The sequence below is a fragment of the Lagopus muta genome, chromosome 1, assembly GCF_023343835.1.
Source record: "Lagopus muta isolate bLagMut1 chromosome 1, bLagMut1 primary, whole genome shotgun sequence".
Classification (NCBI taxonomy): Eukaryota; Metazoa; Chordata; class Aves; order Galliformes; family Phasianidae; genus Lagopus; species Lagopus muta.
This window is the reverse complement of record NC_064433.1, coordinates 75,924,612-75,949,794: the sequence shown is the minus strand read 5'-3', so window position 1 is coordinate 75,949,794 and position 25,183 is coordinate 75,924,612. Positions and strand designations below refer to the sequence as shown.

General features: G+C 43.6%; 2 protein-coding genes across 3 annotated transcripts in view; one reads left to right on the top strand and one right to left on the bottom strand.

Moving 5' to 3' along the window:
- MFAP5 (microfibril associated protein 5) overlaps positions 1–25,183 on the top strand; it is a 263,735-nt gene that overhangs the window by 190,699 nt on the left and 47,853 nt on the right. The window lies entirely within an intron of this gene.
- ITFG2 (integrin alpha FG-GAP repeat containing 2) lies at positions 5,560–24,194 on the bottom strand. Of its 2 annotated transcripts, XM_048930582.1 has the most exons (12): positions 23,997–24,194; positions 22,904–22,999; positions 22,396–22,437; positions 18,753–18,921; positions 18,320–18,459; positions 17,804–17,952; positions 16,577–16,671; positions 14,184–14,237; positions 12,689–12,780; positions 11,703–11,820; positions 10,901–11,074; positions 5,560–10,759 (listed from the first exon to the last, which is right to left on the bottom strand). In XM_048930582.1, the coding sequence occupies exons 1-12, from the start codon at positions 24,090–24,092 to the stop codon at positions 10,602–10,604; spliced, it is 1,383 nt and encodes a 460-aa protein (XP_048786539.1). In that variant the 5' UTR covers positions 24,093–24,194; the 3' UTR covers positions 5,560–10,601. The 2 variants fall into 2 exon arrangements, with proteins under 2 accessions (XP_048786539.1, XP_048786546.1); XM_048930589.1 differs by lacking the exons at positions 22,396–22,437; positions 22,904–22,999; positions 23,997–24,194 and adding an exon at positions 22,294–22,379.

The following is a 25,183-nucleotide window of genomic DNA, read 5'->3' as shown; positions in this document are numbered from 1 at the left end:
ATGAATTGATCCAGCAAGGGCAATCTGAGCAAATGGAGAGCAGTAGCATACCGTCCCTTAACTGAAACAATCTGCTTCTAAGAGGGGGATGGTCACAGTAGCCAATGGGCAGAACTGTGAGGTGTATGGATGGTCATAACCAAGGAACCTGGTGATGGTATCCTGAACATCTGCGCATATGTAACTGTTGAGTCATGGCCTGAACCACTGATTGAGCACCTGGGGAAAGGGCCCAGTCAGCCCTGAGAGCACAGGTGAAGGCAACTCACCTGTGTAATTGGAAGGGGTGGTACCTGGCTCCACCTCTTAGACCTTATTTAAGGCTGACTGCCACTGTGGAAGGATATCTGGTTGGAGATCCCTCTCTTGGGGAGGCTTTCCTCTGAGCCTAGATCATCAGAGATGGGTGAGCACCTTTTCTTTCCCTTTGTAATACCATCCCATCTGTCTTAGTCCCTTTGCTGTTATACCCCTGTATCGCCCTTCCACTGCGTTAATCTTTTTGATTGTAACAGGTGTTGCTGAGGTGTCTCCAAGCTGGATGTGTTTTTTGTGCTGGACTTCAGTCCAGGCTGCCGGTTCCCCAGAAGGCATAATAAGTGCATGGTGCTGCGTCTTTACTGGGGCAATCTCAGACATGGGCATAGATAGGGATAACTCATTTAGAGCAGCTCTGTGGAAAAAAGACATGGGGCTTCTGGTGGATAAAAACCTTGATGCAAGTCAACAGTGTGTGCTTGCAACCTGGAAGGCTGGGCTGGATCAAAAGAGTGGCCAGCAGGGCAAGGGAGGTGATTGTCTCCCTCAGCCCTCATCAAGCACTATTTAGAGTACTGCATCTGAACTTGGGGTCCCCACTGCAAGAAAGATGGAATTTGTTGAAGTGTGTTCAGAAGAGGGCCATTAAGATAATCAGAGGGCTAAAGCAGCTCTACTATGAAGACAGGCTGAAGGAGCTGGGCCTGTCTCACTCCAATTTATGGGAGGGAGAGGAGGTTCTTTGATATATGTATGCCTGATGTGAGATTAAGAAACAATGGTTCAAATGGTGGTCTGACCAGTTTATTACAAATTGTAGTTGTTCAGGGAGATGGAAAAGGGAAGAAGGAGAATAAAAAATATAGGAAATAGAAGCAAGGAGTTCTTGTAGGAAACAAGAGGGAGGTAATCACCACCGTGGGTCCAATGTGGTTCATAGTTCAGTTGTTGACCTTCAGCAGTGGTGGGTTGTCAGGCGTTGTTCCATTGATGATGACAGTGACCATGGTGCTAACTTCCACTGGCAGTACAAACTTAAGTCCAAAGTGGTTGAGTCAGCTCTTCTTGGAGGGACAGCTTCTGGCTTTTGGATCTCAGCAGGAACTCCTTTAGTTCCCATCTCCCTGGCCTTGCCAGCTGGTAAGAGGGAGTATGGAGGCATCAACTTGAATCTTGCCTTCACAGGATGCAGTGGTATAATCTCCCAGTCTCCCATAGCAAGCTGGTGTTATTTACTGGCTGGATCTTCTGCCAGTTCTCCAGTCCTGAGCACTCCCTTCCAAAGGTAAACAGCTCCAAACACATGCTTTCAAATGTGAAATTGTCCATATGGTGATGTTGATTGCCACATGCCTACACCCACCTCTCATCTCCTAGATATTTCAGTCTTATCACAAGAAATACTTTGGGTAGCAAGCTTTGAACCAAAAAACAAAGAAGGGTTCTCACAGTCTCTTCAGCCTGGAGTAAAAAAAGGCTCTGGGAAAGCCTCATTGCAGCCTTTCAGTATTTAAAGGGAGCCTATAAACAAGATGGAGACTGGCATTTTACCATGTAGTGATAGGGTAAGGGGAAGCAATTTTAAATCTCCCCTCTTCTAGTTTAGGTTAGTTGTTAGGAAGAAGTTTTTTACAAAAAAGTTGGTAAGGCACTGAAACAGATTGCCTAGAGAAGTTATGGCTGCCCCATCCCTGAAAGTGTTCAAGACCAGGTTGGATGGGGCTCTGGCCAGCCCAATCTAGGGGATAGCAACTCTGCCTGTGCAGAGTTGTAATTGGATGATCATTAAGGTCCCTTCAAACCCTATACATTTATGATTCTGGGAACGTATGCTTGGGGCCCTGACACTTTTGTAGTTGTAGCCTGATCAAGGCTACTCACTGTCATCTGTTTTTGCACAGCTGCATTTGTTCAGTGTTTGCCAGACAACAAAATTCTAGTAGTTTTGAAGGTATCACGGAAATGTTGTTGTGGTCTGGGTAAAGGTGAGAAGTCTTACCTTAATCCAGGTGTTTGATTGCCAACAATGGCCTAGAAAAATGTTCTTCCTTTCTTTAGATCTAGGAGTGAAGTTGTTATTGTTTTTTGATGAATATGGTGGATTTACTGGGTAGGTCCTGGCAGGCAGAAAATGAAGGGTCATGTCTTGTGGTAAAGCTTGACTAACTTTCTAGTAGTTACTTTAAGCAAAAAGAGTTGACCAGTTTCTTCGGATTAAGAGAAGTTTCAGGTGAGGTATAGCTATGGAAGGTGCTGGCTTATATTCTTCCTTGTGCAGCCCAGAAGCACAGATAATTGGAAAACAGTTCGTGAGGAAGAGACCTTTGTCCTTCCTGGAGCTCTTCACATCCTCATGCCCTTTCTAACAGTGGGGCCTGCTAGTGGTAGCGTGTTACATTGTAGCATAGCTCTATGTACAATGTAAATCCTTTCTTCCTTTCTGGATTCACCAGGAACAGTCTTTCGTTTCACCTGGGTCTACAGGATAGAGAAGTTATCTGTGACAGTCTAGAGAAAAGAGTGCTGAGGGAATGCCTTACAGCTTAGAATCATAGAATCACCAAGGTTTGGAAAAGACTTCAAGATATCCAGTCCAACCATCCACCTATCACCAGTATTTTCCTGCTAAACCATGTTCCTTAGTATAACATCTAAATGTTTCTTGACCACCACCCTCCCGTGGTCCAACTTGAGACCCTTCACTCTATTTCTACTGCTAGTTATACTGGAGAAGAGACCGACCCCCACCCTGCCCCAGCCTCCTTTCAGGTAGTTGTAGAGAGCTATAAGATCTCCCTGAGCCTCCTCCAGACTAAACAATTCAGTTGACTCAGCCACTCCTCAAAAGATTTGTAATCCTGACCCTGTGCCAGCTTTGTTGCCCTTCTCTGGGCATACTCCAGGCCTTCACTGGTGGGGTGGATGTGGGGAGAACAGTGGATGTAGTCTACCTTGATTTTAGCAAGGAGTTTGATACTGTCTCCCACAGCATCCTTATAGAGCAGGTGAGGAAGTGCGAGACAGGTGAATGGACAGTGAGGTGGGTTGAAAACTGGCTGAGTTCAGAGGGTTGTGATTGGCAGTGCAGAGTCCAGTTAGAGGCCTGTATTCTAGCAGCAGAAGCTTCCTGGAGCCTTCTCTTTTCTAAGCTAAACAAGCTCAGTTCCCTCAACCTTCCTTTGTAGGAGAGGTACTCCAGCCCTCTGACACTCTTAGTGGCCCTCCTGTGAACCAGCTCTGAGAGCTCCACATCCTTCCTGTGCTGGGGGCCTCAGGCCTGGGCACGGTACTCCAGATGGGGCCTCACAAGAGCTGAGTAGAGGAGGACAATCACCTCCCTCTCCCTGCTGGCCACCTCTTTTTTAATGCAGCCCAGAACACAGTTGGCCTTCTGGGCTCATGTCCAGCTTCTCATCCATCAATTCTGCATTCTGTGATTTAAAGACCCCACTCACAGCTGTGCAGTAACTACTCCTACTACAGCCACACTATATATATTGCAAGCATGGACTTTCAAGCTATAATAGAGTTTTCTTGCTGTGTATAGACTCCTGAAGAAATGGAGATGAAGACATCCATTAGAAGACACAAAACATAAGCAAACAAAACACACAGACATGTATACGAAATAAAATCAGTATGAGCTTTATTGATGGGGGAATGGAATCTGAACCTGAAGTGATTCATCCTTTTAAAACAGCATAAAACTGCTGAGCTCTAAAAGGGTGCTAACATGTCTTAATGAATGATAGAATCACCAGGTTTGGAAAAGACCTCTGAGATCATCCAGTCTAACCATCCACCTACCACCCATATTTTCCCACTAAACTATGTTCCTTAGTACCACATCTAAATATTTCTTAAACACCTCCAGAGACAATGGCTCAAGGCTTATGAAATATGTTGGTACTTGTTATGTTACGTGAACAATAGATTCTCAGTCTAGAGACAGTTTCAGATCACTTCCAGTGTATGCATCAATAGAAGGAGGTGATAGAGCCTTCTACTAGAATAAGGAGCGCACTTGCATTCAGTAAGATTTAGTTTAGAAAGTGATACAGCAAGAAGTGGCTCACCCTTTCCAAAGGCTCATGGAGTCTTGAGGAGAGCAGTTTCCAAATAGACATGCCATTCCTTAGCTGCTAACTCTTACGTGAAAACGAGGAGGTGTGGACCTGGTCCATGACTTCTGGTCACTCAGGTGCACTGCTTGCTCCCTTGGTTAGCCACACCTTCTCACCTGGTGCTCAATCATTGGTTCAGACTGTGAACTAGTAAGTCCAACACACAAGGTAATAATTACGTTCATGCTAATAATCAAGAAAATCACACTGTAGGATGTAGTAGTTATTGAAAGTCAGCTTAATTTTCGAACTGCTGTTATCTATAGCTAGCTGTGTGTCCATATCCAGGCTTCAGCCCCTGAAAATTCACTGAAGTTGTCTCTGAGCACAGGAAGATCTGTCAGCAGTCTGTGACTGTAGCACTTGAGTGCGTAACGATGTTTATCCATTTGTGACTGAGGTCTATATCACTTGTGCCTGGGGCAGGCTAACAAAATAACATGCAATAGCTTACCTTTTCTTTCCCAGGCATTATAGGATGGCAGCAGTAATGCATGACGTGGTGGAGGCAGCTGGCTTTCCTAAGAGATTTTAATCCTTGAAGCGGTCTGAAGAGACATTCACTGAATAAATTCATTGTTTGTATTTTGTGGCCTTTTTACTGAGCCTTGTGCTTTCAGAATGTAAGAGAGTGCAGTGCTCCCTGTTTCTTCTAGCCTGCCTGCAAGCGTGTCTGGATTGTTAACAAGTGCGACTAGGGAATGCGTGTTCAGTTTAACCTATAACAATGTGATACCACCTGCTGCTGAACCCCTTCACTGCAGGGCTTCTGGTAGTCCTTGGTCTTGTCCATCTTCTCCAGGGACAAGCTGGAATCCAGGCAGTTGGGATGGGTGGAATGTTGGCAGGTAGCTAAGATCTGGCTAGCACTGAAGAAGTGCTCTCTGCAAGGAAATCGTGGCTGGTATCTGTTATTGAGAACATGGTGACTCTTGGGTTGGCTGCCTGTGGTGATTTCCACTGGGCAAGGGATGCTGGTGTCTGAAAGAGGCATGTCAGGGGTGCAGTTCAGGGGCTGGACCTAGGTGTAGAACAAGCCATAAAACAGAACTGCAGCAATAGAAGGTGTCCTCAGCAACATCTTGAATCTGCCTTCATTCCCACAGCCATCATAACTTAACCATTCTAACACTTTCATGAACAATATAAAACTGATCTCTGGTCAAGTTTACAGAAGCATGGTTTAAACATTTTTATTACATCTCTCTTGACAGTTCAGCCATCATTTAAATTATATCTACCAAATACAGAAATTTTCTGCTCTCCTGATGACCTGTGCACATTATTGCTCTTGTGCACAGATTGTGTAATGTAGGTGTACAATCAATGGGTGTACAATTGTACAATCAATAGGTGTACAATCAATAGGTATACAGAGGTTACACTTACTAAGATTATCACAGTGGAAAAATAATAAAAATCAATGGAAATACTCATCAGTATCATAGGCTCGCAGTAAACACCACAAGGAGCTATCTCCAGAAGAAGATCCATCCTGAGTGGCAGTCAGCACTTAAATGGGATCTAGGAGAGGTGCAGCCAGGCTCCACCCCTTCCAGTAGCTCAGGTGAATTGCCTTCACCTGTGCTCCTCTGGCTGACTCATTGCTCGCCTCAGGTGATCAATCAGAGGTTCAGGCTGTGACTCAGCAGTTCCCATAAACAGACCTCAGGGCAAATGTTGTTAAGTGTTAATTCATCCATTATTAGTGTCATTAGTGACAATTCTGATATAGCTAATTGTAAAGTTCATTTTGGTATAAACTTAAGAAATTAACCCAAAAGGTTTGGGCATTGCCTGCTGTGATTAAGTATGAGCAATATGAGCTTTTGCGAAAAATTTCCAAGCTCACTGAAAAGGGGAAGAGGGGGTGTTAATTTGAAGAAGTAATTAAAGCCAGGATCCACATATACCAGGCAGAATTAGCCTAAAATGTGACAGACATCAAGACGTTCCCCTTTGTCTTCCTTATCTATGTGTACAGAGACTTCTAAAATTGTCATTGCACTCCACAGCAACCTTTGGGACAAAAGGAGTGTTGGGAAAAAGTAAAGGACCCCCTTTTAAGGGCTAACAATAGACTGACAATGGACCATCACCATGCTAGAAGGAACTAGAATATACTGAAGGTCTCCAAATAAGGCTATGTCTGTTGGACATGGAACTGAAGAGCATTGAGCTCCCTACATATATTCCGTTTTAGCTCTCCTTGTAAGATAATCCTCTGACAAATGCCAGATTATACCTGAAGAGTAATCGAAATAACTACATTCATAGAATAAATCACAAAAACAAGATCAGACATGGCCAGCAGAATTATCTCCTCCCAGGAAAATCGAACAAACCCCTTATTTTCTTGATAATAAATTGAGCTTCATACCCAAAGCAACAAATCATTCTTATACAAATATCTACTGTCTGAGTCTGCTGAACTCCTCATTTGCCATGCACTGTCACTGGGACATAAAACAGTATCATGCAAATCATGTCTTGTGGAAGAGTTACTATGGACCAGCAATCTGGCACTGAATAGGATGTAGCAAATGTTAAGAACTTTTAATTCCAATGTTGTGAGTTGTGATGGTTGACAAATAGGCATTGAGTTACAACAGGCATATTCAACCCACAGCCTGGCACAGGTTTCAATGTAGTCCAGCCCCTGTTGCTAGGCATTGGCTAGAAATCAAGCAGCCTGGCCCACGCTCTAGACATGGGGAGGGTGCGGCAGTAGTAGTGCTTAGTCTTCCTCTCGCATCCAGTTGAATCAAACCCTATGTGTATTACATATAGATGTGCTTACTGAGTAAAATGAAGTGATTGCTAATGATATTTAAACCTGTCTAATGCTATCTCAAAGGATAGCAGAGCCAAAAAAGAAAAATTGTGGAGGAAGGAAGAGTGTTCAAGGAAAAACGGATAGACAAGTAGATTTTGGTCAAGATAAATAATATGGCACTATGATTAATTTCCAAGGAAAGTGTCAGCTTTCGAAGATTGCTATTTGAAAAGACATTACATGCAGAAACATGCTGCCAAATTTAATGAATATTAAGGAATGCTTCATAAAGACAAAATAGTGAAATTGAAAAAAAAAACCAAAACAAAACACCCCAACAAAATCTTTTTTTTTTTTTTAAATTAAAACTCAAATGGGCTCTATTATAAAAGCTAGTTACATGATAGCAAACCTGACTGCAAAAAAATTAAAACCATTTACTGAAGAGTTTATTAAGCAATGCATGGCAAGCACGGCACACATAATATGTCCAAAGCAGGTTTTTCTAAAATTAGTTTGTCTTGCCAGACTACAGCCAAGTGAATATAAGAAAATTTGGTGTCTTTAAAAGACACAACTACATCTCCCCATTTGTGTGAAACAGTAAAAAATACATTCAAGTAATTTTCTTTAACCTTTGTCAACATATTTGTTAAAGCTACTGATAGCACCCTACCAATGGCTGGTAAAAAAAAAAAGGGACTTACAAAATTAAGAGAAAATAATGCAGTTGCCACAAGAAAAATCACACAATGAAATACTGTTGCATCAAACATTAAGAAAATGTATGTGAGAAAGCTTTAAAAATTGATAATGTAATTCAAAAACATCATCAAAGCTCTGTATTTCGTAATAAGGGATTGAATCATCGTCAATTCCAGGAAATCCTTAAAAGTAAGAATGCTGATTATAGGGACACCATTAACTTTTCTGAAGCCAGGTGGCTAAGTAAAGGTAGAACACTAAAAATATTATATGATTTGAGAAATGAAATTAAGTCCTTTGTGGAGTCAGAAAGAAAATTTGTGTCAGAATGTGAAGATTAAAAATGGCTTACAGATTTAGCATTTTTGACAGATTTGGCCACTCACTTAAATGAGTTAAACATGCAGCTTCAAGATGAAAATGATCTCATCTGCTGTGTTTCCAACATGACTGTGTTTGAAATAAAATTTAAATTATGGCAAGCTCAAGCTACATCAAATAATTTCATGCATTTTGATATGCTGGCTTAAACACAGTCCTGTGAGCAGTGAGAAATATGCAGCCTTGCTTTCATTTCTGAAAAAAGAATTTGAGAATAGGCTTTGAGATTAAAGAAAAACAAACTTTTTTTATTTTTGTATTTGGGATTCCATTTCAGTCAATCTAAATACACTACCTGTGAATTTTGTACGCAGCTGCAATCTAATATTCGGCTCAAAAATTTTATCATGTCTGATTATGAAACTTTATACATTATTACATATTTTACATGTGGCACAAGATGATTCCCATTCACGCAGTGTGGCCCAGGCAAGCAAAAATGTTGGACACCCACGATACACAGAGTCCATACCTTCTGACCTCTGTTCTCCACAAAGAAGCATTCTTGAGCTTGCACTGCACAAAGCAATGATATCCAACAGGAGAAAAGCCCTAAGCTTCACAAGTTGCAACATTTACGTGTTTTGTCATATTTTCTTTTTAAGATGGTTCCTAGAAAAATGTCATTCATCTACATTAATGCTTTCCTGTTCTGACTAAAATAAAATCAATATCTCAACAGTAGATCAATTTGAACTATCTGTTCATTTGACCTGTATAGCAAAATTTGTTTTGCATAAATCAGTTTCAGTCATACAACCATTTGTACCCTCCTTGTGCTTGTGCTGCTAAGATACCTATTTGGCATAAACTGCCAGTACTGAGTTGTTCTCTGTTAATGAGCATAGACAATCTTCTTTTGCTGTTATGGGTTGGGAAGTTTTATTGCAATAGCGCAGTAATAGCCTGTAGGACCCAGCTAACATATTAGCTCAATTAGTGACAAATGAAAAGTTCCAGGCAATTGTTGCAGGAACATCTGAGATCCCAACATGGGATCAAGAAGAGTACTTCTGTGGAAACAGCATGCCTTACTAAAGACAAACAAGATGTTAAGTGAGGCCACGGTAGGCACAAGTTGTGGTAGTGCTCCATTTTCATCAAGCACATACAATAAGAGTCCATTACCTATAAAGCTGTACACATGCCAGGTTGTGCAAACCATGAGTGAGAACTCAGACACTGGTGTTATTTATAATTATCCTGTTTATGTCCCCAGTGCAGGAGGCAGAGGCCACAGAATTAAGGATGTATGAGGAGGAAATACACAACCCATCACAGATGAAGAGCAGCAGTTTGCTTTAGGGATAGAACAGCACATGCTAAGACACACGTGCCTGTTGTTTTATTACATGTTTTCAGCAACCTGCGTTGCAGAACTCTGCTCCACTGTGGTCCCTGTGTCAGGTCCACTAATCCTGAAGATTAAAATCAAGTAGCAATAGGGTTAGGAACGTATCTCAGAGTACAAAGAAACCAGCCTGTTCATCCCACCTCTACATAATATGTGGTTCCTACACAGTCAACTCTCCACAGATAACAAATTCAAGCGCTGCTGCTCAAAACTTCCACTAGTTTGAGCAACACTGGTACCAAAGCACTAGTGCGACTTCAGAGCTCCTGCCTCATTAGTCCAGTTATACACAAGCACTTAGTATTATATGGGAGCATGCAAAAATACTTCTGAGAGGTCACTAAAATGGAGAAAAACTTCCACTGTAGTTACAGAGTAGTCAGAGATGCAAGAATACTGAAAAGTAACAGGAGTGCTCACTGTGACAAAGCAGGTTGTATCAATTTATTGCTTTGTGCTTCAATTTTCACAGCCATAAGATACAGAGGACTGATGCTGTCCTCTATAAATATTTCATTAATTTATAAATGGAAATTGCAAAACAAAAAACAAGCTGCAATATTATGTAAAAAGTCCTGTTCTCCCACACAAGAGCAACAGATTTTTTGACCCAATGTCAAGATATCCTTTTCCTCCACACAAAATTCATCCTCCCTGTTAGGAACAGCTCTTGGATATTTTGCAGAGCATAGCACAGAAAGCTTTCAAAAAGCAGCTTTCAAGATCTTTAAATGTTATCATTTGCTAACACAAAAGCACCAAATTAATAATATTTGATCTCATACACAATCCTCTCAGGCTGCCATAATGGTGAAGGGACTGCTCCACGCATGCCCAATAAAACATTATACAAATGGGAGAAGATACGGATGTAATACAGCAGGTGAGTCTATTACTCCCATCCAAATTCAGCTGAGAGAGAAGAGACAAGCTGAGAATACTATCATGCAGGGTGAATGCTCAGTTCCAGTCAGAAGAGAGTTTCCAATGGGATGGCAGATGTTCACCTTGAATCTTGTAAGGGATTCTGGATGACAGTGTGGTGGGCAGAGGAGTCTGTTCCAGGATTCTGACACTGCAAAGAGCTGTTAGGCTGTTGTTTCTCAGGAAAATACAGTGTTTTGTAAATCAGATCTTGGATTGCAGAAACATCACTTTTTTCTATAGAAAAAGAAAAAGACAATTGGCAGGGATTCTCAAAAGATTAAGTAGCCCTTCTCCTGAAGAAGTACCCTCCAGTTCTCTAGCACCAGCAGCTCTTCCTCTCTTTTTTCTTGTACATCCCTCATTCTGTGCACTCACCTACACCCAGCTCCTGCAGTAGACTGTCAAACTCTGGGTCATTCTCCAGGATTTTTAAAAGGTTGGTGGACTCCATTCTCTCCAGCTGCACATCCCAGTAGATGTAGATCTTCTGATTGAAGCTGACATAAACCAGGCAGGGACTGTTGCTTCCTTGTTTGCATGCATATAGGCCTACAAAGAACAGAAATATGGAAAATCTGTCTACTTCTCAAAATACAGAGAAGGCAAATAGGTAACTTCTCAGGATGAGACAACAAAGACGTTAGCAGAGAGCAGTAAGCACCTTCAAGGAAAGAACAGAGATGGACTTGGCTATGTTAAGCCCCTCTGAGACATTTCAGTTGTCTCTAAACTGTCATTAATGTATGCAGCTTGTGGATTTGCAAGCTGCTTTTTACAAGTCAGAGAGAAACGAATTAGCAAAGTCAAGACTCAGGCTGGCTCCACGGGGGTCTGTATCTCAAGTGAGAACAGCTTAGAAGACTGCAAATTTAAAAAGCAATGGAGAAGAAAACACTGATAACACTCTCAGATTGGACAGAAAAGAAAGGAAAAAAAAAAAACCCAACAAAAATAAACTAAACCAATCACAGCCATACCCCAGCATCACCCCCACTCATTTTGCTTTTCCCAGATTCCATCAGTGGGAAGACTAACTGTGCCTCTTCCTGCAGAATATACACCCCAGGAAAATTATTCCCCACCGCAGACAGACAAAAGATCACAGGTTCCCCAGAGGAGAGCAGTAACTTTTATGGAGAAATGTTGTGAGGGCTGGCTTTGCAGTCAAAATCCTCACCTGCACAGAATGCACTGACATTCTCATCTGCTTGAAATCTGGCAACTGTGCGATTGTGGTCGATGATATATGTCTGGCCATCCCATGCACAGGCAATTACCTCCTCATGTCCATTGCCCTGCAGGAACCATAGGATTAGCACAGACATCAGCTACTCCCAGAGGCAGTCAATAATCTTTCTGCTTATTCAAGAGGTAGAGCACTATTAAATGAACAAGATAACACTCATTAACTTGGAAATCAACTCTTCCTTCTCTATTACAATCCTTATGTATCCTATGAGCCCATAGGCTGTCAATTGGAGTATTGACAATTTGCAAAACTTTTCAATTTTGCAATGAGATAAAAGAGCAGTTCAGGGATGGAAAAATTCATAGCAAGGCACTGCGCTCACTAGGCCAAATAGGCAGACACAACTCAAACTCTTGGAGGAAGGCAGACTGACACCAGTGTAGAATGTGCTAGCACAGTCAGAGCTTTCAGTGTATCATCCTGCAATAATCCCAGTATTTTTTCAGCTGAGTCATACTCTGTGGGAATACAAGAAAGACTATTCAGAGCAGCAGCTGTGGTACAAAATAAACATCAAGAGAAAGCAACACTGAGAACCAAGGACATCTCCAGAAGAAGAAAAAAGCAAAGTCAAGTAAGCTGTGTGATGGCCTCGTGATGATGGCCTTGATTGGAGGAAGAGCGTGTTACCAGAGACAATTCATGGCTCTGACTGGATAACTGCCTGTGTGCAGTTAAGGAGTGTTTGTGGAATGTTTTGTTGACATGTAAAGGTGGTGGGAAAGTTAAAAGAGAAAACTTGTGAATGTATACAAGGGATATTAGAACCTGCAATAAACAATTCGCATCATTCCAAGTTCGTGCCTCAGCTGCTGCAGTACTATCTCTGCCCTTCCAAAATTTAAACACAGAAAAGTTATGTTGAACTTTTGTCTTCACTCCTTCACTCTCAGACCTATTCACATAGTACTCACAGTAACATCCAGCTTTTCCAGCGCAAATAGCTGGTGATCAACCTGCACAGACCAGAGCAGCTTGTCTGCCCCTTCCATGAGCTTCAGTGTCCCTGAAGAGGAAAAAAAAAGATTGTCCTGAAAATATTAAAAGGCTTAAATATTAAATGTCTGCTAACATTGGGCCCTGTGTACTTCTTCAGCCCTCATGGTCTGCTAATGGAGGGGAGAGCATAGTACAGACTGTAGCTGACAGGAATCTCATTTCTGGGAGGGATAGTAGTTGATTGCATTTTCAGCAGTAAAAGGAAACAGGAAGAAATGGCAGCAGCTCTGCTAATTGGCTTGCACCCTAAGAAGAAAGTGTTCAAAACACGATCCCTGGATACAATACATCAACAGGTCTCGCATGAGACCACGTAAACTAGAATCCTCTCATCATGTCCCATGGATCACACAATCTCAAGAGAACTGGTATCAGCTGAAAAGTTACTGGCTAGTAGCATAGAAGTGGCCTCCTGGATGCTAAAATCATTCTAAACACTGACCTCATACCATTTTCCTATTTTCCAGAGGTACTGTGAAAATACCATGGAGGCTAGTGGGAGATGCAGACCTGAGACAGAAGGTCATATAACATAAACATGAACCTATCCTCACTATGCCCTCCAATCTCAGTACGGCTCATGAAGGAATCAGTGTGTGACTGGAAGCCTTGCCCATTGAGGCAGCTTCACAGTTAAGGCCCAAACAAGAATCAGAAACTCCCTAGCAGAACATCATAGAGCAGATGGACATCTAGCCCATATAGGCCAAGTTGCCTACCTGGAAACAGGGACACACAGCACCTTGTCTCCACACAGCTGCTTTTTGAACAGAATCCCTCCATTCAGTTAATTAGTCTGTCCTATCACTTCTCAGTCTGCAATGGAGCAGAAAAACATGGCTCCAGGCCAGTGTGAGGCAAGTTTTTCACTAACAATACTTGAGTTTCAGCATCCGTTTCCTTTAATACTTTTAGAAACAACACAAATCCCTTCAAGTACAAAGGCATATCTCTGCTATGGTTTACAGGCTCTTGTTTACATGCACTGCACTGCCAAATTGGCATCTCAAACAGTAGTTTAAGTATTGGGTAAGCATGCAGCTTAGGAGTAAGCAGATGGTAATTCTAGTTTCAAGCTTTCCGTTTTGGGCCAAGCTTTAACAGTTCTATCCCCATAGGCCACGGTGCCATATGAGTAATAAATGTTTGTAAAATGCTTTGAAATCCACAGATGAAGAGATTGTAATAGCAAAAAAGGGAGATACTAATAAGACACTGAAAAAAGAAGAAAACAAACGTCAGAAGAAGGAGCTAGTCAAATTCTTTTGTGTGCATCAGGAAACATTTCTGAAGCCCAGTTCCCTCTTGTTTCAAAATCAAAAGCACTGCACACTTGTTCCCTACTTTTAATTAAGGACAAGCCTTGGGCTTTCTCACAGGCCCTTCTTCCGGGACAGTGGCAGAACTTACCATCAAGCGTACAAAGGGCAAAGAGACCCGAGCCATTACCCACACTGGAGTACCCTGTAAATGCAGAAGAGAATTACAGTTGAAACCTATTTATGAGCATTGTTTCTTCCCTCTCCTGAAAAAAAAAAGATGCAAAACAACAAGCTGACCCATATTGCCTCCTTTTTCATCCAGTCTTACAACTTTGCGTAACAAGTATCTGCAGTCTTGCAACCAACCCTACCTCATGCCAGCTTTTATTAGTAGAGCACAACTGTCAGTATAAACCCAAGAATCCAGCATCTTTAGTTTGCATTGATATGGGCATGTCTGGCTCTGCTGACTGCTTCCAGGAATTTGTTTATGCCAAATGTATGCAGACCTTCAGCAGTTCTGGTTACAGTTAACATCATCAAACCCTCTTTACGCTCCAAAAATGCACAAACACAGGCACAATAATCACAAAGGGACAATGTGGATAATAGCCTAAGCTAAATGAATATCACAACTATACCCTCACTGCTTCCCTCAGGGATAGCAATGTTGCCTTCAGTTGTTCCAGAAACAAGAAGAAAAAGCAGATCCCACTAGAAGGACTACATTTCAGTCAAAGCGGCACAAAAGCACCTTCATGTCAGCTCCTGAATGAGTCTGCCTAGATCATGCTACCAATATTATTATTTCCACTAGATGAAAACTGAACAGAAACTGTGGTTCCCACTCAGCAAAAGCTGCTCAGATGCTACAGAGCTCTTGCTTTGAGGGTAGATTAGACATCTGTGTCAATGCTCGTGCACCCAGCCCTGGCTTTATTAGTTCCCACAGCTGTGAACTTCCTGCAAACAGTTCCTCTCCAAAGCCTGTGTATCACACAATTGTGCACAGGACTAGCTAAACCCAAAGACATGACTTTCCTGACCACCACTTCAGTAAATTCAGTAAACCTGTCCACTAGTCAGAAGAGACATGCAAGATAAAAGTTTTGGAAGTGATATCACACTTGGTGGCAGAAGGCTAGAGCTGTTTTCAACTACAGCTGCATTTTATGTCTGCACTGACAATGTTGAAGGAGGCACAGTCTCCTTGAGGTCTGCAGCAACCCAGGAAACGTGGCAGTCAGTGGCAAGACAGCAGAGCTGAAAGGAGTTTCATGGTCTTCCCAGACAGCTTTCCCAAAATGACACTATACTGCAAGCCTACTTTTGCCACCATGCACAGCTCCAGGCTACAACACTCCAGAACACAGAGTACCCTATTTCTACAGGATCATTTATAGCAAACAGTTAGCTGGTTGGGTGCTATACTGCCTGTAGCTGACATTCATCTAGATGCACTCTGTTCTAAATGATCTGCTGTGTCCTCTACAAACTGGTCAGCATGACATACTTTAGCTGTTTCACTACTGCTGTTCCAGCACCAAGGGGCTTTTTACAAACTTCTCATCCTTTATTCTGCAGGTTTTGTATGCAGTGAAATAACTGATTTCATGCTCCAGTGATCATGGTACTCACAGCAGCTGAAATGCTGAAAATATGACAAGCTTAGCAACTGGGTAGGAGCTGTACTTTGCGGAGCAGGGAAAGGGATGGGGGGAGTGTTTGGTCCGTTGTCCTTCTCCCTCAACTCTAATCACACTACACAGCCTAATTCCTCCGCAGACAGCACTGCAGATGATAATTCAAATGCACATCAATTCCAGCCAGTTGCAGACATGGAGGGAAAAAGCATGGGTTGCTTTGAATCTTCTTCTTCCTTGCACTATGGAGCATATAAACAAGGGACTGTGAAACTTGCATGCTCTGTATGTACAGCGTTCAGCATATACAGCCAGTTTCATGGGGGAAGCACTGGCAGCACGTAAGAAATGCTTGGATACAAAAGCAGTAGGTTAGGGCTGAGAGAAGCCAGCAGCTATAGATAACAGTTGAACAGTATAAACTGAAAGGAGACAAAGGACAGCAATAAAAATGAAATGTGGAAGCAGCTCTGGAGGGGTTGGGATCCACAGGCAAAAGAAGGCAGGATATAGCTGTTAGAGGAATCAAGTGCTCAAATGCAAGAAATTAAAAATGATGCTGCAGTCATGCAAAAGCAAGGATCTAGTATATCTGCAGAAGAAGGGCTTCATAGACGTTCAAGATGAGTAAATGTAAGCAAGTAGAGGATGCAGGGAAACTTGTGCTGGGTGATGAATAACAAGGGAAGGTCTAAAGTCTGTAAAAAGTTCAAAAACAAACGTTTAGCTGTTCTTTGGAGGCAGACCAACAGGAGATGAAATCCTTCTGTTCTAGCATCTAACTCCTGAAGTTTTTAATTTTCAGCCTCTGGAAATCTAATTTCACACTGGACTGACGTATTGAAAAAATATCACAGGCAACTGTTGAGGCAGAGGCCACAAGCTCTTAATTTCTCACCTTGGCCAATACTACCAATCAGATGAGTGGAAACATTCTTGTTGTGAATCCGACCAGATGTTTGGTGGAGAATAACATCTCGAACAGGGGCCTCTCTAGAGAGAAAAGAGGCAGGCATCAGGAAAGGTTATGAGATCATGCCTGGTCCTGTGTCAGGACAATCTGAAGAGCAGAGTACTCCAGAACTCTCCAAGTCTACAGATGGATAGAGTCTGTGCGCAGGCTAACCCCTTAATGAAATACTCAAGAACAATATGCTATTCCCAAAGCAAAAAATGACAGATTGCTCTAAGCAGGGGACATTTCAATCATCAGTAAAAGGATTATTTGCTGACAAAAAGCAATGAAAAGAAAGCACACCATCTCAGGAATGACAGAAATTTGCTAATGATTAAAAAACAAGACCTAGTGATTTGTAGCATCAGAAAAGTGGAAAGAACTCAAGTAGGTCAATAAAACATCTATTCTAAACAAGGAGATTGGTGTTTGTTTATTTTTTTTTTAAAGTTATTTTCTGTCACATGTGCCTGAATGCTATTCATTCAGGAAAACTTTCTGTCTATGGTTGTCCAAGTGAGTCAGAGATCATGTCTGGGCCTGAGTTCTGGCCAGGAAGATACTTACATTTCATTAATGTCTCTAAGACATCAAGACTTGCCCAGCTTCCATCCTGCACATTTTCTGGGTCTGCCTTACTGTCCCAAAGAACAGCATAGGAATGCCTGATTTTCTCACAGTGGTGCCTCTAGGGACAGGGAAAATAACCTCACTGCCCATCTTGATTTCTCTGCTTGTAATTTACAGCACTGGCTGCCAGGTTCTTATTAGGAAATCCTGCCCTACCTGGAAGAAACCAGTAGTGTCTTTCCTGGGCTTCAGATTAATTGGCCTTGGCTCAGCCTTACAGATGCCACCCTTCCCACCATCAGACAGCTCCCCTGACTCCTTCTCCTTATAGAGATCTAGGTCACTCACTCCTTGGCCAACTCGAGAAGAAGAGCAGGACACAACAAAAACAATATTCTTCTCTAGCATAGAGACCTGAATTCATGGGCACTTGGGTGTCAACAAGCTTAAGTCATGAACTCCCAGCAGGTAGTTCATTGCAGATACTGGCTTCACTAGGATGACAGCATTATCCCTCAGAAAGGCAGTGGTCGTGGTGCCCTCTTGTGACAGGCATCTACAGTAGAATCTCCTCATCTACTCCATGCAATCACTGTTCACCTGCTAGGGGAAGAGCTGTCTCTTCCCTCTATCATGGGTTGCTGCTCGGAGTCCCAGGTGCACAGCAGAATGGCATAACCGCAGCCTGGCTGGGACACCATCATCTCTGGTAAGCCATCAGGGCCTGGGTTCACAGAAAGGCTATCCACCTGTACTGACACAGGATAAACAAAGATAGAGTTGAACTGAAAACCTTACATAACCTACAAGTTTCCACTGTGCAACTTGTACCTAAATCTGACTACAGCAGATTTTTTCATAGAAGCTGAGCATAAGCTGAACAAAGCCAGCTACAGGCAAAATATCCAAGTAAAACGGATCTTCACCTAGCAAAAACCACTTAGGAACGCCCTTAGTGGAAAACATTCTCTAGTCAAGTGAGAGAAGCTAATGAACATCACACCAGCGTCCCTGCGTGCACAGGGCAACTGCTAGGCAAATCTCCTTTCAAGCCATCAAGATGACAATTACTTTGTTGATAGGACTGAGAACTCATGCCTCTTCCCATATCCTTACCTGACCTTCCAGCAACCATTTCTTCAGCAGGATCAGCTGCCCACAGAGATGGTCTGAATTCTCCGACAAGTCCTCCCAGCGGAAGGCACGCACCACTCTATCAGTGTAACCTACCACAAGCTCACACTTCCCATCTCCATCTGCAGGGAAACCAGGAGACAGAAGGGCTCTCTTAGGCCTTCACAACTGCAAAAACCCCAACATCCATTAAGCACCATCCTTGAGGATCCCAACCCTATTACAAGAACTCACACTTTGGAATTTTTTTGTAAATTCTTGCTCTTCTCCTCAAGGACCGGACAGTCTTGTTAAAGCAACTGTTTGCTTGGTAGTCATTTTCTTCTACATGCTCATACACTTTCTGTCTCCCCATCACCACTTCTTGCCCCCAAATCCCCTCACCCTGAACTCCCATCCTTGTTGTCCCACTCACCTATGTCACTGATTAGCATGACTTTGGTGTTGGCAGGAATATGTTGCTTGAACACTAGCTTCTGTTCTTCTGCTAGCTCATGGTGGCCTGAAGCATCTGGGTGCTTTGAAGGGGAAGTCAGATCAAAAAGATGAAACCAACCTTCTGCACTCACTGCCACTGCAAGATTCTAAGAGAAAAAGAGAACAGTCTTCGTATTACTTTTTTCTTTTAGAAATTGTAGCAGGGCAAGGGAAGATCAATGACTTATAACAAAGCTGAGGAAGTGTGGGATAGATGAGTGGACAGTGAGGTGGGTTGAGAACTGGCTGACTGGCAGAGCACAGAGGGTCGTTGTTGGTGGTGCAGAGTCCGGTTGGAGGCCTGTAACTAGCGGTGTTCCTCAGGGGTCTGTGCTGGGTCCGGTCTTGTTCAACATCTTCATCAACGACCTTGATGAGGGGATAATGGCCACCCTCAGCAAGTTTGCCGATGATACGAAGTTGGGAGGATTGGCTGACACGCCTGAAGGCTGTGTTGCCATTCAGCAAGACCTGGAGAGGCTGGAGAGCTGGGCAGAAAAAAACCGGATGAGGTTTAACAAAAGCAAGTGTAGAGTCTTGCATCTGGGGAGGAATAATTCCATGCACCAGTACAGGTTGGGGGATGCCCTGCTGGAGGGGAGCTCTGCGGAAAGGGACCTGGGTGTCCTGGTGGACGACAGGTTGGCCATGAGCCAGCAGTGTGCCCTTGTGGCCAAAAAGGCCAATGGCTTACTGGGGTGCATTAAAAAGAGCGTGGCCAGCAGGTCAAAGGAGGTGATCCTCCCCCTCTACTCTGCCCTGGTAAGACCTCATCTGGAGTACTGTGTCCAGTTCTGGGCTCCCCAGTACAAAAAAGACAGGGATCTCTTGGAAAGAGTCCAGCGGAGGGCCACGAAGATGGTGAAGGGCCTGGAGCATCTCCCCTATGAAGAAAGGCTGAGTGAGCTGGGTCTGTTCAGCCTTGAGAAAAGGAGACTGAGAGGGAACCTGATCCAGGTCTATAAATATCTAAGGTGTGGGGGGCAGAATGGGGAGGCCGGACTCTTTTCAGTGGTGAGTGGAGACAGGACAAGGGGAAACGGCTGGAAACTGCAGCATAGGAAGTTCTGCACAAACATGCGCAAGAACTTCTTTACAGTGAGGGTGACGGAGCACTGGAACAGGCTGCCCAGGGAGGTGGTGGAGTCTCCTTCTCTGGAGATGTTCAAGACCTGCCTGGATGCCTACCTGTGCGACCTGCTGTAGGGAACCTGCTTTGGCAGGGGGGTTGGACTCGATGATCTCTGGAGGTCCCTTCCAACCCCTACAATTCTGTGATTCTGTGATTCTGTGACTGCTACAAGGGAACAAGAGACTATTTCTGGCCAGTTGTCACAGAGGTATCTCCAGATCCGTGTCTGTGACAGAGGTCACAGTCCCAAAAACAAAACAAAACAAAAAGAGAGAGGTAGGAAAAAAAAGTATTAACTGTTTACAGCTAGTCTGGCCCAGCCCTGTGACTAATGAGGCATGGCACATGCGGGCCAGTGCCTCGGGAGAGAGAGAAAAGTGGGGGGAGGGAAATAGTAGATGGGTCTAAAAAAAAAAACCAAAACAGAGCAACAGCAACAATCTGAGGAGGAATATTAATTTACTACATCCAACAAAATCAAACAAAATGAGAGAAAATGAGAGAAAGTGTCCAAAACTAGAAGCCAGTAATGAGTGGTGTCCCTCAGGGGTCTGTCTTGGGACCAGTGCTCTTTAACATCATTATCAGTGACATAGATGGTGGAATTGAGTGCAGCAAGCTTTCTGATGACACCAAGCTGAGTGGTGCAGTTCACATGGTGGAAGGAAGGGATGCCATTCAGAGGGACCTCAACAAACTCAGAAGGTGGGCCTGGGTGAATCTAATGAGGTTCAACACAACAAACTGCAAAGTTCTGCACTCGGGCCGGAGGAATCCCAGGCATTTATACAGACCAGAAGGAGCAATCCTTGAGAGTAGCCCTGTAGAGAAGGACCTGGGGGGTCCTGGTGGATGAAAAACTGAACATGAGCCAGCAGTGTGCTCTTGCAGCTCAGAAAGCAAATGGCATCCTGGGCTCCATCAGAAGAGGGGTGGCCAGCAGGGATAGAGAGGTGATTGTCCCTCTCTACTCTGCCTTTGTGAGGCCTCATCTGGAGTACTGTGTCCAGGTCTGGAGCTCCCAGTACAAGAAAGACAGAACTGTTGGAGAGGGTCCAGAGGAGGGCCACAAAGATGATCAGAGGGCTGGAGCACCTCCCCTACAAAGGCTGAGGGAGCTGGGCTTGTTCAGTATGGAGAAAAGAAGGCTGGGAGGTGATCTCATTGCAGAATTCCAGTACCTAAAGGGAGCCTAAACAGGAGGGGAGTCAACTCTTTGAAATGGTAGATAATAACAGGACAAGGGGAAATGGTTTTTAAGTTGAAAGAGGGAAAATTTAGGTTGGATGTCAGGGGGAAGTTCTTTATTATGAGAGTGGTGAGGTGCTGGAACAGGCTGCCCAGAAAAGTTCTGGATACCCTGTCCCTGGAGATGTTCAAAGCCAGGTTGGATGGGGCCCTGGGCAGCCTGGTCTAGTGTTAAATGGGGAGATTGCTGGCTGTACCTGTGGCAGGGGCCATTGGAGATTCATGACCCTTGAAGTCCTTTCCAACCCAGGCCACTCTGCGATTCTGTTATATCACGGCAGGCAAAAGCAGCTGGGGACCACATGCTTGTCAGCCACCTGGACCAGGAAAGTGAGCCACGAGCTCCTCCTTTCTTCCTCTGGGCCTGAACTCCTCTGGGGAATGCTGCTCCTCTCCAAGAACCAAAATGCCCAAAAAAGGCAGTCCCCAGAACCAGGACAGTAATTCTTTAACTGCTACTGCTTTACATGACATTATGATGTGGAATACCAATAACAAAAATCACAAACTCACAAACCACTCAGGTCCTGAAGGGTCCAAATGGCTCATCATTTTCAGAACAGGATATCAAGCTGATGTCTGCATGCAATTTCCAATACATGGCTTACTCTAACCTCACTTCAGCTCTGCTCTCCTATGGAGCACAATATTTTAGGCAGGGTGCCTAAAGTGAAATTTTTGACCTCTTAGTCATTTGTTTAATTCTTAAAAATAGCAAGTCCCCAGAAAAAGTCACACTACACCCACTAGAATTTGCTTGGAATTCGAAACTATTCTGTGTCTGTCTTGTTTATGTGACCCAAAACACATACAGTCAAGCAGCAGAAGAGCCATGACCTGCAATAGGGCTCAGGACAGCTGGATAACAGCCAACAAGGAAAGGGAATAATCCTTAAACCCCTGGAGCCTCATGGCATTCACACAGAAGGATGTGCTTATCAGTAAAGCTTCCTAAAGATAAGATCACTTTGCTCACTAAGACTTGTATGGTGTTCACAGACAGATGAGATTCAGGTTACATATAAACCCAAAAACAATTTTAAAATAGAAGCATTAAAATTCTGTGCATGAGGTCAGATCCTGGAGAGAAAACACTTACCATCTGTTCTCGTCCACACTCTTTGATAGACATGAGCTAAATCTCCTAAGCACTTCCCATTTGCCCTACAGACAAAGATGGGGGGAGTTTGACTGCTCTCACCTTTCCTTTATTGCATACATCTCCCACACCAACACATGTAAGCTGCAAGAGAAAAGAAGACCTTAAGAGTCCATCTATGAGAGAAGGCAACCCAAAGAAGCACTTTTAGATAAACCCCTGCCATGCCCTCTCCTCTCCTCCTCAAGAGACTGTAGTCTCTTGAACTCGAACAGCCTTTTTAACGACAAAAAGAACTGCCCAGGACAGAAACACATAAGCCACACAACTGTCCAGAGCTCTGGAGCAAAATTCAAAGTGCACAGGAATAGGTTCAAGGTGGGAGAAGCCCCAGCAGAATTACTGTGTTTGTTCAGTTGTTCACTCATAATTTCTAGTCCAAAGGGCTTGCTGTAAGCAAGAGGGTCTTACATCACTAGATGAAAAGCATCAGAAGCCGTTCTGGCTGCCACTCCTCTCTAGCTTTCATGTTCCTAAGCAGTGATCAAGGACAATAATATGTACATACATTAAAAGGCCCAATCAGTTAAAAGCTTTGTAAAGAACTGACCATTCCTTGGCAGGATCGTACTGTCCAGGGTTTGCTGTCATCATATTTGTACACATAGAGTTTCCCATTGGTGTCTCCTACCACTAGCTCGTTCAGCTGTAGAGGAGAATTAGGTTAGTAAGAAGCTCACAATCGCAGTAACATAGTACTCCCAGCACAGTGTGAATTACAGATCTCATATCTGAAATAGGTAAGAATCAGCAAATCAAGAGTTAAAAGCTTGAAACAGTAGAAAAGGTCTAAGAAAAAAAAAAGAGTCCTCATTTTACACAATCAGACTAAACAGCTGACTTGGGCTTTCATCATTCATCTGAGGAAGATGTGGAGAAAGTAATTGTCTAGAAAAAATCTGCAAGAACACAACACATTTACACTGGATCTTCAGCCTCACTAACAAACTGGCTAAACAAACTGGCTTTCTTGTAAGATGACTGCTGAATAGTCACCATCTCCTGCTAATGAGCCCACATATACCATCCTCTGCATTACGTCTCTACTTCAATTTTTTGCATAACTCCCCTAGCACATTACCCTGTGTAACATTAGTTCACATGGCTAGCTATGACGCTTTCCAGGATAGCTTAAGAAGATTTGTCTATTGAGACAGTCTTCGTATACGTGTTCAAGCTAATCTCTTCCTAATTACAGCAAAATCAGACATTCCAAGAACAACCATTTGTGGAGCTGACACTAATAGCGCTGATGCACATCCATCCAACACATAGATCAAGAGACAGTTATTCTCGACTTTATTCCATTAGTACTCCAATGCACGGCAACAAACCGCTTCTCCACAGCTTTGCACTTCCAGTCGTGCAACGGTGGCAACGTCTCTCCCTGGGACCAAAAGTTTATTTCCCTAAGAGCTTCACAACAAGTAGTGCCTACGACGTCCAATGGTAACGCAAACATTGATTGGCTGTAATCCAGTGACGCTAACATCCCGTTTATGAGCGACCTTCTCTGCTCGCCCCGCACTGCAGCCCCCCGCGTAGTCACGCTAGGCTCGCAAGTGTGCCCGCCACGCAGCCCTGCGCCACCCGCCGGCTCAAAGCCTGGAACAGATCCCGCCGCTACCGCGTCACGGTCGCACCGTGTCGTTGTCGGCGTCCCCCAGGCAGATGGCGTGCGGAAAGAGGCTGCCACAGAACTCGAGTGCCACGCGCTGCACGTAGCTGACAGACCGCATACCGCAGCTCGCTCCGCCGCCGGCCTCCAGCCTGGGACGACGGGAAGGCGATGGCGGCTCCGCGGGTTCGAGCGAGGGGTGATGACGTCAGCATTGAGAAGGGGCGGAGCGGGGCTGCGCTCTTCTCGAAACGCCGCGACCTCGCGAGGCGGCGTTCCGTGCTCCGCGACCGAGCTCTCTTTCGCAGTGAGAAAACGTGAAAACGTGAGAAAAGCCCTACTGTTATGCAGACCAGGTGTGAGATTCTTGCCCCAGCTCAGTGGGAAAGTATGCCATTGACTGCCTGGAGTGGTTTTCGCTCCCTTACGTTGTAGGCTGAATTACATCACTCATTTACATTTTTACTTACGATAGTAAACCATACCTTAAAGATACTGTAAGAAAACAGCGTGGGATGAAAGACTTATACATTCAGAGAGACAGATAAGTGTAATTTACCAGTCAATACAATCTTTTATGAAGCAGTAGAAAAAAAGAAGTTTTCTTTAACCTTTGTCAACATACCTGATACAGCTACTGATGGTGCCCCAGCTGTTGGTAAAAAGGAGGGACTTGCAAGATTCATAGATAATGATGCAATTACCTCTAACTCACCTTTGATAACATGTCACTGCATCAGGCATCAAGAAAATGTGTGTGTAAAAGCTTTAAAAATGGTTGTCATGCAAATCATCAAAGCTGTCAATATTGTAAAGCTCAAGAGACTGAATCATCACCAGTTCTAGCAGTTCCTCAAAAGTATGGATACTGATTATGGGGTCATCATTTAAGGTGATTCAAGGTAAAATGCTAAAAAACACTTCCTGGAATCAAAAGGAGAATTTGTTCTGGATTGTGAGCCATTTTTAATCTCCATATATTTAGTATTTTGGTGGATTTGACAGTTCATTTAAATGAGCTAAATATCGAATCATACAATAACCGAGGTTGGAAAAGAACTTCAAGATCACCTAGTCCAACCGTCCACCTACCAATATTACTGCACTGAAGCATCTCTCTAAATACTTGAACATCTCCAGAGGTGGTGACTCCACAACCTCCCAAAACAGCCCAATCTAGTTCCTGACCGATCTTCTAGAGAATAAATTTTT

Bases quoted from the DNA above. Each gene is read 5' to 3' on its own strand.
- ITFG2 (XM_048930582.1), bottom strand. From the start codon at position 24,092: ATGCGGTCTGTCAGCTACGTGCAGCGCGTGGCACTCGAGTTCTGTGGC. The intron at 23,000-23,996 runs GTGCGACCGTGA...TCTCCTCTACAG, and splicing joins GGGACGCCGACAACGACACG to CTGAACGAGCTAGTGGTAGG. The intron at 17,953-18,319 runs GTAAGGATATGG...GTGTCAGTACAG, and splicing joins AATGGTTGCTGGAAGGTCAG to GTGGATAGCCTTTCTGTGAA.